Genomic DNA, 16,593 nt, shown 5'->3' with positions numbered 1-16,593 from the left:
ATTCAGTTTGTTGTGTGTGTGAAGAGGAAAGGAAGTTAAGTTTCGTAATTTTGACAAAACTATGGCGTCTCGAAGTCTCAGGACGTTTAAAAACGGCTCCATCCCTGTTTCAAAGATAATTCAAATATGAAATGGATCTGATCGACATTTCCTCCTGAACCCACCTCTTCGGTGTCGGCCTCCGTTATTCTGTTCACCACATAGTTGTGTTCATCTCCAGGCTTCACGCTGAGCAGATTGAAGCGGAGGTTGCTGTTGAATCCAAGGCCTTGGCAGTGCTCAAACGCCTCCTCCCAGCTCTTTTCCTCCTTTACCAGGATCAGGTTGTCGTTCATGCAGATGAACGGATGAAGGGTCTGGCAGTTCTCGGCAGCCAGACTCTTTGTCGCTGAAGTGATGCTTACACAGTCCTTGTTGTCACTCGGCCCCAAGTTCCAGTATTTGTCCTCCTTGAGGCCTAAACTCCATTTCCATGAGCCGTCTGAGGAAAAAAGTGAATAATTTTGTCAGACATTTCTTTCCACCTGAGCTTAGAATGAGGAAAAGCTAAATAACCTCTGATACAACTGCAGCTCGTCTATCTGCAAATGGAGATCACTGCCTTTGCTCAGGATGTTCAGTTCAAGCAGGAGATTCTTCTTAATCACTTTCTGAATCCTGAGCAACTTTAGCGTCAAATCTAGTTTATTGGCAGTAATGTTTAATTGGAGACGAGGTCTAAACGGCCATCCCGGCGCGCTGTCTCTCTTCTCAGTGCGTCAGCGCTGCTATGAAGCCATGAAGCGATAGCTAGCAAAACTACTACTAACCCTGCACACACCACGAACTCTAACTAAAACACTTATAGTCTTAAAAACCTAGTAAAATCCCCAGCATCGCTGCACCCTAGTCTCTTGCCGTATCCAAATCGCCTCCTCGTCTCTCTCCGCGTGTCTCCGTTCTACCTAGCAACAGACCGTCAACACATTTTCATTGGTTGTTTTGAAATGTGGTACATTTAGACCCCACAAAATAAATGATCGATCTTATTTCTGGCTTTATTTTGAAGTAAACAACCACAAAACCATATAAAAACACCACTTTTATAAAGTTTGAAGTCCGTGCTGTCCAACAGAGTTTAAATGAAAACTCGGTATGTCGTCTGTTATTACGAAGCCTTATAAATGCGTCACATGATTGTACGCTCCACAGCGGGCAGCGACTGCAAACTACAACTGGAGGAAATGTTGTTTGTTTTTACCATGTCTGTGAAGTCCGATCCAGATGGGAAAGTCGTGTTTACTGAAAAGCTTCATTCCATCCATTGTAAAAGTTGCCAGCTTCTGACTGATACTCATGCAGTGATCCTTCGCCTCGGACCAACTCATCATCTTCTGTGTTATGGTTGTAGAGCTGCTGGTTATTATCTGACACGCAGCGAATGATTTCATTTCACAGTCTCTGCTATAAATCCTTAAAGCAAAAACATGAATAAAAGAAGAACTTAATGCTTTTAACCCTCATGTCCGCATTCAAACAAAAGCATTGTGCTGTTAACTGGATTAATGACAGCAAATTCAAACAATTTAACACATCAGCCAAACCCTGAAACGTCTTTACCTGTAAATACTTCTGATAGCTATAATTATATAAATATGCTGCAGCAGAAATCAACTGAGCAAACTTTATGGTGATCCTCTGTAAAGGAGGGAACAAACATCGGTTCATCTTGAGTGTTTGTTGTTCAGCTCTTTCATAACTTAGTAACTACCACAGCCACCACACAAGGAAATTAACTTTATCTGAATATGACAAAAGCAACTCTGAAAAATAACTTTAAAATTAAATCAAGACAATCTTTGTTTTACCAAATTGCTGTCGCAGAGAGGACAGTGCAAATGAACGAAAGCTTTGCAAACATTACGTTTTGTAGTTGTTTTAATTCCTGACTGTCATGAAGTTGGTTTGTGAGGTGAGGTAGGACGCAGGTAGACCCAGGATGTGATGAAAAATGAAGAATTTAATGATAATAATCCATACACGGAACAACAGAGAATAGCACGGGAAAAACAGGCATCCACGGAAACAGACGACATAGATTGACAAGGATCCGACGAAGAACAGAGACAACAGGTGAGACTAAATACACACAGGGGCAATCTCACCTGGGAGACAATCAACGGGGAAAGACGCAGAGACAGACTCACAGGGAACAGGATCACACAGAAACTCAAAAATAAACACATAGAAACATGGATCACGACACTGACAATCACATCACAAATTAGATGTGGTGGATGGAACGAAAAGTAAAAAGAATTGAAACTATAAAATGAAGCCAGCAGCCTGTAGGATATGTTTCTATCGGCCGTCTGGAACTGTGAAGTCAATTTTTTCCTCCTTTGTTTTGCAAACTGAGTCTGGATGCGATCAGCAGAGTTTAAAGTCAGGCCTCAGATTATTTATTCAGAAAAACGAACAGTCTTACTTTCTGTAATAGTAGTAATGGTAGCCGAGTACAGCGCACATTTCACCATCATTACTTTCTTCATTTGATGCCCAGTCAATATTATAATCTCCTCCATCGATCCACTCCCATGTGTTTGATGTTCCTCTGTGTAAACCAATCCAGGCTTCATACTCCAACAGGTACAGATTGTTTGCATGTCCCTGGTTGTAGATGGTGGCCAAGTCCAAGAAGTTTCTACAAGGACAAACTGTAGTTATATGGTTGTTCAATTATCTTTCAGCACACACCTGAACCTTTACCTCAGCTGCTGTGTTTGCTCCTGAATAAAATGATCGCAATAAACAATAATATTGTTGCTTTGAGACCATTTTCAAGTAATATAATGGTCATAATGGCATAATAATGCAAACGCACATTCTCAAATATCAGTGAACTTAAAATTCTGCTGAACATTTAACACTGGAACTGGAAAACTTTATAAATATACAAAATAAACAATCCAATAAATAAAATAAATTATGAAGTCTCTTTAAACAAAATATTCCTTCTGATTGAAACCAAAACACCAAACTGAAAACTTCAGTCGTCCTGTTCTTGGTGGCAAGAGAGAAAACGATAAATCATGCATTTTAATTCGTCATGCGATTAATTGATATATTGATTATTGCGGCAGGCCTAAACTGGATCAGTGGAAATGAAACTAAATGATAGCTGGTACGTTTGTTAACTCTAATCCTTAACTGAGAATAAAACAACAGAAAACTTACTTTCTGCAGAACTCTTGTGCATCTTTCCAGGTGTGACCAGATTTCACATGTTTGTATTCGACTGACAGAACTGATCCGGGTTCAGCTGCCGTGCCGACGGCGCTGAGGAAGAGGAGGAAGGTCATCAGTGTAATCAGGATGCTCATCATAGTAAAACTTTGTTTTCTTCCTTAATTATTTAAAAACACCCAGTGAAAAAAGAGCACCAGCGGATTTGGTTGAAAAACTGTCCCGTGTTTTCTCCCTGTGTTTATGGGGTAGAGTTTCCCTTCGCCGTGGTTTAAGTGCAGCCGCAGCTCACACCACAAAACCACTTCAGACACATTTACATATGAGGCACAAATAAATAGTTAACATTCACGCCGGTCTGAGCAAAACATCCTAAGAACATATTTGCCTGCAGGAAAATGAAGGCAGGATTTCCCTACGGCCTTTCAAAATGGAAGCTGACTGATTATCCAGCAGCGCATTTCACTTCCAACAAATAGGTAATTAATCAGAGGTGAACTCCAGTGAAAGTAAATTACTCAAGAGTAAGAAAGTATTTGGTAAAACGTTTACTCAGTTACTGAGTAACTGATCAATTTAATATTTAAAAATTACGTCATCAGACGAACCACAATAGAAAGTTCAGTTGAATTTTTGGTATTTTAAGGACAAAAATCATAATAATTAAAAATAAATAAATAAAATCAGGCAAAATAAAAAAAAATCCAAATCAGTTTTTTTCAATAAAAACGTATTAAATTTTAACAAAAGCTGCAGGTGTGTTTCTGTGTCTGGTGAATTTTTGTTTTTCATTCAGTGGGTAGAAAGAGAAATTTCACTCAAGTAAGAGTAGAAATATTTCATAATAATGTAACTAGTTTCCCTAATGTTATTTTTCTGCTTTATTTCCCTCCCATGCTAATAAATTCTGTGCTTCTTTATCGTATGAGGAATGGAGCCAAATCACATTCCTGTAGTTCTTAGATTGATGGACCAAAAACACTTCAGCGTTCCTGCAGGACCTTAAATAACAAGAGTTATTTGAGCTAAATCATCTTTACATCACAAAGAAAACATATTTATTGCTTAATGGATTGCAGAAAGTTTGTCCAATGAAGCTAATTCTAACACGTTAAGGAAAATAAGGTCAACAATGCTTTAGTTTTGGAGCTGGATAATATCTGAACCGACACAAACAAAAGCAGAGCTGCAGCAAGTTAAACGCTGGAGGAGTAAATGAAGTTACTGAGATTGAATTTGGTGTTTCTGCTGTTTAATGTCTCGTCCCTCCCTGTGTTTAGCAGAGCTGGCTGCATGTCAGGCATGAATGTTTCTCAGATGTGTCACAGGTTTGTTATTAGTGAGTGATGGAAACCGGATGGCTGTCGAGGGGAGGCGAGGCTCACAAACTCATTTTTCTTTTGCCTATCTCAGAAACCGTTCTGACAAACATTTGGTTTCACTGAGGGGGAAAAAAACAGAACTTCATAAAACGTAAAGCAGGAGCATCAGGGGCAAGATGAAGTCTTTAAAACAAATATTGCTTTCTGAAACAATCCTGAGGATAATTTCCCAAGATGTTTCAAACGCGCTTCTAAATCAGGCAGTTATGTAAAAAAAAGTTTTCAGAGGTAAAGACCACATTACAAGATTTTTTGTTCTCAGTGAGAGACTTGTACCCCAAAAAGCTTGAGGTTTAATATAATCTTTAAATGTTATAGAGGTCAGAGGTCGAGTAGGCATTCTCTATAGCGTCAAAAATTACACTCAAGTAAGCAGAACTATTACATTTTTCCTCAAGTTAAAGAGTATCCATCTAAAAAATTACTCAAGTAAAAGTCAAACCATAAAATCTGATTTGATATTTTAAACCAATGTCATCAAACTGTGAAGTTCTGCTTTATAGTTTATGTGCTAAACTTTACATAAAACAACATTAAACAACAAAACTGATGCACTAACAAGAAGTTTCACTTTAAACTGCAGCTGTGTTTGTGTTTCGTACCTTTTTGGTTAAATATGTTTGTTCTTTCTTCAAGGAAGTTACCTGTATTAGAGAATCCAGTAAAGTTAGAGTAGCAACAGATCTTAGTACTGAAATAAAAGTAAAAAGTACTCCTGAAAGTAAATTTTTTCCAAAAACTGTCCTGGAAAGATGCACAATTTTTAGTTAAATTTAGGAAAGGAGGAGAACAGTAAACCTGATGAACCATAAAATTTGACCCTTGACCTTTCCATCTGCCTCTGCAGTGACAAAGTGAGGTGAAGCAGAAAGAAAATACCACTTGTTTATCCAAGTGGTTTGAGTTTGATGAAGACTGACTGACCGACTGTCTGCGTATCCAGTGAAACCAGTAAAGCTGCTTTGTTTTCCCCAAACCTCCACAGATACATCGGTCCCAAGGCTTTCTGTAACAATTCCTAAGATTTATAACGTGGAAAGCTTGACCCTGTGAACTCGTCGTTTCTTCTTCTACTGTATCGCCGTAGTGACTGAGAAAGTGGAAAAACAGTAATTCATCAAGTTGGTGAAAAGAATAAGAAAACACATAAATTACTTTGGCAGGGGCAGAGTGGCTTTTATTATTTTATTAACAGCAATGCAAGTCTTGTAAAAAGCAGCACTGACATATTTTCCACTTTTTAAGCCACTTTAAAGCTTCCCCCGCCCCCAGCTCCACGCTCCCCCCTTTAACAACAGCCCATCAATCAATCTCTGCTCTGAAACAACGACTTACTCCGGAAACACGACTTTCTTTCTCCTCCAGATATTTCAATTCTCTCGGATTAGCTGCTCTGTGCCTCGTCTTGACGTCACTCACCTTGAATCCATTCCCTCATCTTTCTGGATCAAATCGGCAGAGGCTGCTATCTCGCATGAGACGCCGTCTTTATGGCACAGCTGGCAGCACTTAGCGCAGTCAGAGTCTCTGGACTGAGAGCCGGAGCCAACAGCCGAGCCGAAACATTAAGATAAACTCAGATGGGTTTCCTTAAACTGGTAAACTTTTAAGGATTGCAGTTTGTTTTGAACTTTAAAGAAACCGTAAAAAGCAAGGTGTTCCTGTGCAGATAGGTCCACATTAAACCAGCACAATTTCAAAGAAAGCAGTCAAAAAGGTTCAAGGTGGTCTGAACTGAGACTTTTAACTAAAGTCACTAAAACTCTAAAGGATTCTGGGTTACAGCGTTAGCTTCTATCAGGAAAGAAAATGTCCACAACTGGGAAAATAAAAGTACAGCTCCTATAGGATTAGACAGAAAGTTCAGTTTATATGTAACACGTGTGAAGAATCTCTTTAAAAGTAGCAGGTTGCTGCTCTGAAGCATGCACCTGTCTGCTAGCAAGAAGCTAAAATCAAATGACCTTTGAGAATAACTGCTGCTGCCCATCAATCTGGGAAAGGCCATGAAATGTTTCCAAACTTTGTGTTCCATAAATTTCTGCATAGAGAAGAATTATTCACCTGTAGGAGACATTTGAACGGGGACTGTTATGTAAAATCGACTTTTTTAGCTTTATACCATGTTGCAATGTTATTCACTCATCAAAAACATCTTGTTTTGATTCTTTCATGCAATAATTAGCAAACACCTGGAGCTGAGTATCTGATGAGCTCATCATATGAGATACTTCTCAGTCCAGTGCTGCTAAAAATGGTTGTAAACAGCATGATGAAGGAGCATTTTTGTGCCTACGGCAGGAGCTTCTTTATAACAACTGACAGCAACATAGTTACTTAATTGTGCTATAAAATGGCACAATTGGTGGAAAATACATAATACTGCCCCTTTAAGACAGCTGTTCCACCAAATTTACTGCAAGGTTAAATCGTGAAATGTTCAATGAAATTACTAATAACCCAAAGCTCCATCTCAGACTCCTCAGGCCTCAGGTATGTTAATATTCATAATAAGACAATTAGAAAAGGATGAGTTTTGTAACTCATCTGGTTCTGAGCTAGAAGAAAAGGATGAGTTCGGGGGACCGAGGGAGGTTGGAATTGTTGAAAGAAACTGCCTTTTCTTCTTTTCAGCTGTTAGTTCCAATCAATAATATCCGCTCAGACCTTCTTTTATTGTTGTAGTTTGGCCGCCGTCCAGCAGGGGGCGCCGCTGGTCATCCTTTACCGGAGCCAGTTAGGAATAAAGATGGCGACGCGGCGCCATAACATAAGACTAAAAGAGAAACGGTCCAAACAGAGTCCGGTTAGGAATGAACAGTGCACTTTATGTGTTTCTGTTGAGAAATATAAACACTGGACAAGTTCTTTAAGTTTTCACCTTAATTGTTCAAACGAGCTGCATGACGGAGCAGCGTCAACTTCTCAATTAAAAACAACTGAGATGTGCTATGAAGACGGGAATGATCTGACGGAAAAGCGGAGATTATGGAGAAAAATGATTACATAACGGAAACAAACATGGCACCAATAAACAGGACAGTTTAATCACTTTATGGAGCGAAGTTTTTAATTCCACAGACTTTACTTCTGTATGAACGTCTCTCTGTAAGTGTCTCACTTATTTTATTATTTTTATCTTTTCCTATTCAGCTGCATAAGAGCTTCCTGTTATATTTTATAAATATGTCTAAGTTTAACAATGAGAGAGCCGCAATATTCTGTTTATTCAGTCAGTATTTAGTACAGCTAATATAAAATACTGTTAAAATGCATGTATTTTTAAATTCGGCTTATTATGAAAAATTACGCCCTTTATTTTGAGAAAATAAAAAACTCATAAGAAAATGCCAATTACTCGTTAGTTGATTCAACTTTAGATCAACTCATTAATTCACAACTTGCATCCCAAATATCAATCCTAACACAGTGATTGAAAAAGGAAGGAATCAATGCATTTCAGTGGCTCAGTCAAAGTCCAGCCCTTGACCTGAGTGAAATCCTGTGGTGGAAAAAATAGAAAGGTTGTGCAAAAACTGATGTCTGCAAATATTTTTATTACGACAAAGTGACAAACTGAAAATACTAAATACTCCTGCAGATGATTCCATAATCTGTTTAATCACACGTGTACTTTGTGGAGGGGTTTTTTCCCAGTCAAAGTTTTTGTTGCGCTTTGATTCCCTGTCTTACTGTTTCTGGTTGCCTTGTTGAGTTTGGTGATCTGTCTACCACAGTCAGCCTCGCTGTTTCAACACTCGCCCTGTGTTGAGAGCTGTGGGAGTGTTGCCGTAGCGACTGCTTTGTGAAATGTTTGCAAGAGTTTCAGGCTCCTGCAGGATTTTGGGGGGAGGGAACGCAAGAAATGTCTATGTGCATGCATGTGTGTGGAAATCAGTGTTGGCTGGAAGTGCCTGAGTGACCTCATGCACATCTGTGTGTGCTGATCAGCGGAGAGACTTTTTACAGAAAATGTTTCACTCATGTCTCTTGAGTAGCAAGCCTCGACTGGAGGCTGTTTAAAGGAATAAAATGATTAAATGCAAAACTAAACCCAGAGCCGGAGCGTCATTAGCAGTGTGACTCGGATCAGCTTGCCGCCTCCAGCAGCTGCTCCTATTCTGAGTTGCCATATCTTATTCATAAACTGCAGAACAGTAACAGGATCCAACACACTCATTAGACTTCCAGTGTTGTTTTCACACTGCAAAAGCACTCAAAATATTACCAAGTATTTCTAGTGCAAATATCTTGGTACACTTGAAATAAGAGAAAACTAACATAACCTTTTAGCAGGCAATAGGAACTTTTTCTAAGTCAATAATCCCTTTACATTGTTGAAAACAACTGAAATAATTTGCCATTCACTTATAGCTTTGGAAAAATGTCTGTGTATAAGTGAAATAATCTGCCAATCGATGTTAAGGAATTATTGACTTTAAAGAAGTTAATATTTCCTGCTGAAAAGTTGCATGTAAGTTAGTTTTCTCTTATTTCTAGTGTATATTTGCACAAGAAACTGGAACAAAATTATTTGGTAAGATTTTCTGCAGTGCATCCTGCTGATGATGAGTTTTTTAAATAAGTTGGAGTCTGTGAATAAGCAGTAAAGTTAGTTAATCAGATTATCAGTGGTGGAAAACAAAACTTTGGGATTATTTTGTGACTAATTATTTTGGTGAAATATTAATTTCTTGAGTTTTGGACAGCAGAGTTGTATATGCTAAGCTGTTTGCAGACTGGTAGTCATTCAGTGATTTATAAACTAACAACAGTATTTTAAAGTCTATTCTCTCAGTGCAGGGACTTTAGAACTTTGTGCTCCATCTTCCAGGTTTTAGTCAGAATACCAGCAGCAGCGTTTTGGATCAGCTGCAGCTGGAAGTTTGATTTTTTTGTTGCAGTAATCAATGCGACTAAACGCATGGATGAGTTTCTCTAGATCTTTCTGCGACATTAATCCTCTAATCCTGAAAATGTTCTTCAGGTGATAGAAGGCCGACTTTGTAACTGTCTTTATGTGTCTCTGATGGTTCAGTTCATCAACATAATGTTAACATAACACCATTTTTTTAGTAAGAGGTGACTCAAAGGAAAATGGACAAATCCAAGTATTGAGCAGTGTGTCTCTCCTTAGGTCAGAGTTGCAATGATGGAGTCCATAATATAAGTCATTTCACAAATCAATTGATTAGTTTTAAACCGCCTCCATTCATAGCTTATATCATCCCAATGCACTAAATAAGAGAAACAGATCAAACTTATATTCAGAAGTGATCAAATTCATCCAACCATGCAGAAAGATTCAACTATATAAATTTCAACTGGATCAGGAAGTCTGACACATGCTGCTGTTTCTTTATTGAAATATATAAAGATGTAGGTTTATATTGCATTATAAACCTTTCTAACCTCAGCATCTATGTCACACCAGTCTTGGTGTATATAAAGATGTCTTGATTTCTTCAAGAACAAACTCTGATGCAAAACACAGGACTTGTAAAGTTCTGCAGAAGAATGTAACGTGAAAAGCTCAAACATTTACTTCCTTATTTATTTATTTCATCCAAGTTTTGAGCCATAATCAGTAACTGAACAGCTGGGTCTCTGTGCAGGGACCTCCTGATTGTTTTTACTTCAGTGTATTTATAGGAGCGCAGAAAGGGCTTCATAATAACCATAGCAGTCGACGATTTCATGCGCTTAGCCTCCATAAGTTCTTGGATGATATGAATGTGTGTAAAACTGGCCTGCAGGGAATAACAAGCAGGCTTGTTTTAGGAGCACATTTACATCACTCAGGGGTGCAGCAAAATAAAAAGTGTAAAGTTTATCCTCCTGCCTAACTAAGATCATAAACTTTGCATGTTGAAAAACATAAAATGTACATTTTTGTGCAGATTTAGCAAACTAGTTCCAAAGTGCTTCACAAATCCGAAAGTTATTCATAATTTGGAAGGTTTAGACTTAATTTTTTATTAAACTAAGAAGTTTGTTTCCAATAGGAAATGAGATAAAAATATTTAAACACAGTATCAGTTTAGAAAAATATTAGTTTTTGTTTATATTTTATTTGAGAATTGTGCATTAAAACTTATTTATACCCTTCAGTTATAGCTGGCATGTCATTATTATTGCTTTGCTCCTGAGGTAAAAGTCTTTGCAGTTGGAAAGCCTCCTTGCCATCACCCTAATGTTTATCTGGCTCCACAGATTCTTGAAATGATTCAAGATAAAAAAGTTAATATTACTTCCAATACAGAAAACATGTTACTGATATTAAAACATTGATTACCAGTTTAAATTAATCCAATTTGCTTAAAATATATATTGCGCCATATTTCCCAAATATTAAAGCTAAAACATTTGTAATCCATTTTATTCCAATACTACATGAAATTAATAGCCAGTGATATTTTACATTGTTGTGCATCATTATTTGAGTAACATACTTCAGCAGCAAGGCAGTTTAAAGTGCTTACATGTCAAAAACATAACAAAATTAACCAAAAAATGGAGCTTTAGTTTTCTAAATGCACCATGTTTTCCCTTAAATGTAACCTTAAAGAAAGATGTGGTGCTTTTTTGCATTTCAGCAGCATATGAAGACATGCAGCTTTAGGTAAACAGTGCTTCCTCTGACACTGTAATCCAATCGGCATATTTTAGAAAATTCTGTGGCTTGAACAAAGCAAGTCAGAGATGCAAAATATACAGTGAACGTGGGAGTGTTATGAAATGCTGTGCTGAATTATACTGTACAAAAAATAAAACCCTTCATTTGGTTGCACCAAGTGATGCGACGGATTCAGTGACTTCTTTAACTTTTTAAAACAGGAAGTGGCCCCTCCCTCACACCTGTACTGGAAAACTGCAACATAATCAAAACATTAGCATGCCTATCCTACCAACACATACACTATGCAAAGTGAGAATCAATAAATGATACATATATTTCATACACATGAAAATAAATCATGTTTTACAAAATGTGATTTTACTTCACAGTAAAATCCATATAAAAGATGAGATTTTCCAGCTTTCGATAGGAGTTTACATGCTGGACAGATTAGGATAGTCTAATATATAAAACACTTTTTGTACAAAATCCTTCTTGGATAATGAGATTTTAGTCTCAGTTCTGCCTTTTTTCATCTCTTTCAGGTTGAGTTGAGTTTAGGACGTCTTGTCATCCAAATGAGCTGCTGCTGGCCACGCCCCCCCAATGTGTCAGCGTTTACCCTCACACATTGAATGGCTGCAAACAGATCCACAATTATACTATCGTACATCTTTGAAAAGCAGAAGTGGAGCCTCATGCACAACCAAAGAAGAATGCAGCAAGTGGTTTCTGGATGATAAGTCAACAACAAAACACTTGTCTTTTCCAGCGGCCATTGTACAGGACATACAGTGGGAAAACTGTTGGGGCAACAGCATCAGAACCGGGAACCTGAAACAGCTCAACAACCTAATAAAGAAGGCTGGTTCTGTTCTGGTTCTGTTCTGGCTCAAGAGAGGAACCTCTGGAGGTGATTATGTAAAGGATTCTTAATAAAATCGAGAAAGTTCTGGACAACCCTGACCATGAGAAAACAGAGTATCTTCAGTTAGAGGTTTCTTCAGATTTGCTGTAATACAGACTGCTACAGGAGATATTTCCTGCCAACAGCCATCATGATCTACAATAACTCTGAACAATCTGAATTAATGTGCTACAACAACATTTAATTTCCCTTTGGGATTAGTAACGTATTTTTGAATTGAGTTGAACAGAATTGAAAACCAGCTGGCCAAACATGCTGGAACTCAGCTTGGGTTGCTAGGTAACGGGGATGGGCTTGGCTGGGGTTACTAGGTAACGGCAGAGTACTTGTTGAATGTGACTTAACAGTTGGAAGGTTTTCAACACAACTCATTTTCCAGACACCAAAAACATGAACTCAATGTCAGAAAACAGCTGGGTGGTTTTTTTTATTCACTTCGACTGTTTTAGAAGCAGTTGAAAATTGAATACAAGTATAAAATGTTCAAAATGCTTCCTCTGTAACATTTGCTGTAAAAAAAAAGTTATGCCTGTTTTGAACATAAACATCTAGGCAACAGGAAGTGGATACATTTCAGTGCTATTCGTTGTTAAATAGAAAAAAAAAGGCTTTTTGTTTCAATGCGTATGAAGAAAACAACTCCAGCAACACAGACACATCCCCCCTAATTACACTTCCCTCTGGAATTACAATGTACACATGCACAATATTGCCACAGATCCACTGTTATGATATCATCTTACTGCCCCTCTGGGAGAGTCACATGACCTCTGCTCAGAGGAGGGGTCAGGCGGGGGGGTCAGACTGTTTCAATGAAAACCACATGGAGGGAGGAGAGAGCTGTGACTAAGTGGAGAGGGAGAACCCAACATGAGCAACACGGCAGAAAAGGGGGGAACGGAGAGCAGCAGCAGGGACGGGTTGAGGCTCAGGAACCAGGACCAGAACCGGGACCACGGACCAGAACCAGCCAGCATGTCAGAGTCCATCAAGAGGAGAAACTCCAGCAAGCAGCTCCTGCAGAACCTCATCAGGTGAGATGCAACACCACTCTGGGTCATCACCTGCAGGATGAAGCGACAGCAAAATACGCATTATGGATCCATTTCATTATTATTCACTCAGGAAAAGATCAGCAGTCTGTAAAAACTAAGAATTTAACCAGCTAAGAAAGGAAATGTGCAAAGTTTTACCAAAGTAAAACATAAATGACCCAAAAATATAGAAAATATGTAGAAAACTGAACTCTGAAGTTGATTAAATGTTTAAATATTGGGTTTTAAAGATGCTCATGTAAATTTAGATTAACTCTGTAATAAGTAACCAATGTTTTGTTTGTACAGATTTAGTCAATAGATTAGATTATTACTGGAAACTTTCACTAAGTGATACAGATTGTATAGATGGATGTTGTATGGATGGATGAAAGTCTTTATTTCTAATTATGATAATTTTCCACTTGCACCTCATAAAAAATCCAAATATTACATCAAACCAATCAAAACATTTAAGACAGAAATTTGGGCTTAATGAAAAGTATATTTAATATCTGCTTTTCCAATGTTATTTTCAAAAGATACTTTTAATCTGACGAGCAAGCCTCATCAGAAAATATATTCTAATTTATTGATTATGACAGCATCATTCTCAGATAAAATAACATTTCGTGTTTCACAAAACACAAAATAACAGGATAACTAAATATTTTTTAATGAACATATGAGTAAACTTCTACTTTTTTCTGAGATTAGTTTTTTTTTTACATGTTTCCCATTTCCCTTTTATTAGAAACACGTGTTAATTGCGGTGAAAAACAACAACTCTGCTAACTAACACCTGTTGTTTTAACAGCTTCACCTTCAGTGTAAATAACAGATATGAAGGTTTCTAGTCTGTTCTGCTGACCTCGGCGCTGATTCACTGAAATACAACATTTATTTTCATAAAGTAAAGGACATATAGTAGCTGAACGCAAAAAAATACATGGCAAGTTTATTTTTCTCCTAGAAAAGGTTTGGATCAACATCTACAGATGTAAACTAGATTTTTGTTTCTTAAATCTCGAATCTACGACATTATCCATCCATCCATCCATTTTCTTGCACCCTTAATGGGGTTGGGAGGGGTGCTGGTGCCTATCTCCAGCTAACGTTTCGGGCGAGAGGCGGGGTACACCCTAGACAGGTCGCCAGTCTGTCGTAGGGCAACACAGAGACACACAACCATGCACACACACATTCATACCTAGGGGCAATTTGGAGAGGCCAATTAACCTGACAGTCATGTTTTTGGACTGTGGGAGGAAACCGGAGTACCTGGAGAAAACCCACCATGCACAGGGAGAACATGGAGACTCCATGCAGAGAGACCCCAGGCCGGGAATCGAACCCAGAACCTTCTTGCTGCAAGGCAACAGCTCTACCAACTGCGCCACTGTGCAGCCCTCTACGACATTAGATATGTAAAACAATGATTTTTGATAGTTGTACGTAAAAAAGACGGATTCTTTTTTGTTTATTCTCCGGTTACTTGTGAATTTGCAGTCGGTACTTTATTGAAATAGATCCAGGTTTTATTGCACACTGAGGCAGCTTTAGGGTGCAGTACCAATGATGAACACCAGGGTGTTAATCTAATCGCCCCTGGGTGTAGTAGCTGGTACACACTGTTCAGTTTTAAGGCTCATTAAGGACCTTATAAACATCAGAGCTGGTATTTTAGGTATTAAAGCAAAAAGTACTATCTGACAACAGACAATAATCATTAAATTAAAAAGTCAGTAAATTGTAGACGGATCCGAGTCGAGTTCAGTTCCAGTGGGTGGATCGTCAAGCGGGGAGAACTTGATCTGCATTTTTATTCGACTGTTGCGAAATCTGTATAGAACCTTTAAATACTATTAAGTCATCATGAAAAATGTGTCATATTCACTGATTAGACTCAGAGTTTATTTCTGTTCAGTTGATGAACATCTAAAACTCAGTTTCTCAGAAAATTTGGCAAACAAAAAAAAAGAAATGTTAATCAAGAAAACTATATCCATGCACTTTATAGCCTTTATGGACTCAGTACGTGGTTTTGGCTCGTTTTTTCATCTTGTTTTCATCATGTAAAGCATCTTGAATCGCTTTGCTGCTGAACTCTGCTATGCAAATGAACTTCGGTTGCATGAATGACAGAGGTCAGCCTGTCGTTCTGCAGAGGTCAGCAGGGCCGAGCTCAAATCGTGGCAGTGACAGACGCCACAACTTTAGTGACGGACGCCACAACTTTAGCGACGGACGCCATGACTTTAGTGACGGACACCACGACTTTAAAGACGGACGCCACAACTTTAGCGACGGACGCCACGACTTTAGTGACGGACACCACGACTTTAAAGACGGACGCCACAACTTTAGCGACGGACGCCATGACTTTAAAGACGGACGCCACAACTTTAGCGACGGACGCCACGGCTTTAAAGACGGACGCCACAACTTTAGCGACGGACGCCACGACTTTAAAGACGGACGCCACGACTTTAGCGACGGACGCCACGGCTTTAGCGACGGACGCCACGGCTTTAGCGACGGACGCCACAACTTTAGCGACGGACGCCACGACTTTAGCGACGGACGCCACAACTTTAGCGACGGACGCCACGGCTTTAGCGACGGACGCCACAACTTTAGCGACGGACGCCACGGCTTTAGCGACGGACGCCACAACTTTAGCGACGGACGCCACGACTTTAAAGACGGACGCCACAACTTTAGCGACGGACGCCACGACTTTAGTGACGGACGCCACGACTTTAGCGACGGACGCCACGACTTTAGTGACGGACGCCACGACTTTAGCGACGGACGCCGCGACTTTAGCGACGGACGCCGCGGCTTTAGTGACGGACGCCATGACTTTAGCGACGGACGCCACGACTTTAGTGACGGACGCCACGACTTTAGCGACGGACGCCACGACTTTAGTGACGGACGCCACGACTTTAGCGACGGACGCCACGACTTTAGTGACGGACGCCACGACTTTAGTGACGGACGCCACAACTTTAGCGACGGACGCCACGACTTTAGTGACGGACGCCACGACTTTAGTGACGGACGCCACGACTTTAGCGACGGACGCCACGACTTTAGTGACGGACGCCACGACTTTAGCGACGGACGCCACGACTTTAGTGACGGACGCCACGACTTTAGTGACGGACGCCACGACTTTAGCGACGGACGCCACGACTTTAAAGACGGACGCCACAACTTTAGCGACGGACGCCACGACTTTAAAGACGGACGCCACAACTTTAGCGACGGACGCCACGGCTTTAGCAACGGACGCCACGGCTTTAGCGACGGACGCCACAACTTTAGCGACGGACGCCACGACTTTAGCGACGGACGCCACAACTTTAGCGACGGACGCCACGGCTTTAGCGACGGACG

General features: G+C 39.7%; 2 protein-coding genes across 3 annotated transcripts in view; one reads left to right on the top strand and one right to left on the bottom strand.

Annotated features, from left to right (window-relative positions):
- The window catches only part of LOC103462952 (uncharacterized), a 159,638-nt gene that overhangs the window by 132,318 nt on the left and 10,727 nt on the right, over positions 1-16,593 (bottom strand). The gene's annotated exons all lie outside the window — the stretch shown is intronic.
- LOC103462941 (uncharacterized) overlaps positions 12,992-16,593 on the top strand; it is a 33,002-nt gene continuing 29,400 nt past the window's right edge. The window contains exon 1 of one of the 2 annotated variants that reach the window (XM_081605510.1): positions 12,992-13,188. In XM_081605510.1, coding sequence (XP_081461636.1) covers positions 13,025-13,188 — 164 coding nt within the window. In that variant the 5' untranslated portion in view covers positions 12,992-13,024. The remainder of the gene's footprint in view (positions 13,189-16,593) is intronic. The other variant, XM_081605509.1, reaches the window with a different exon arrangement.

This window comes from Poecilia reticulata, chromosome 3 (genome assembly GCF_904066995.2).
Source record: "Poecilia reticulata chromosome 3, P_reticulata-male-v2, whole genome shotgun sequence".
Lineage (NCBI taxonomy): Eukaryota > Metazoa > Chordata > Actinopteri > Cyprinodontiformes > Poeciliidae > Poecilia > Poecilia reticulata.
The sequence above is the reverse complement of the archived record's forward strand: the minus strand, read 5'-3'. Positions and strand labels throughout refer to the sequence as shown.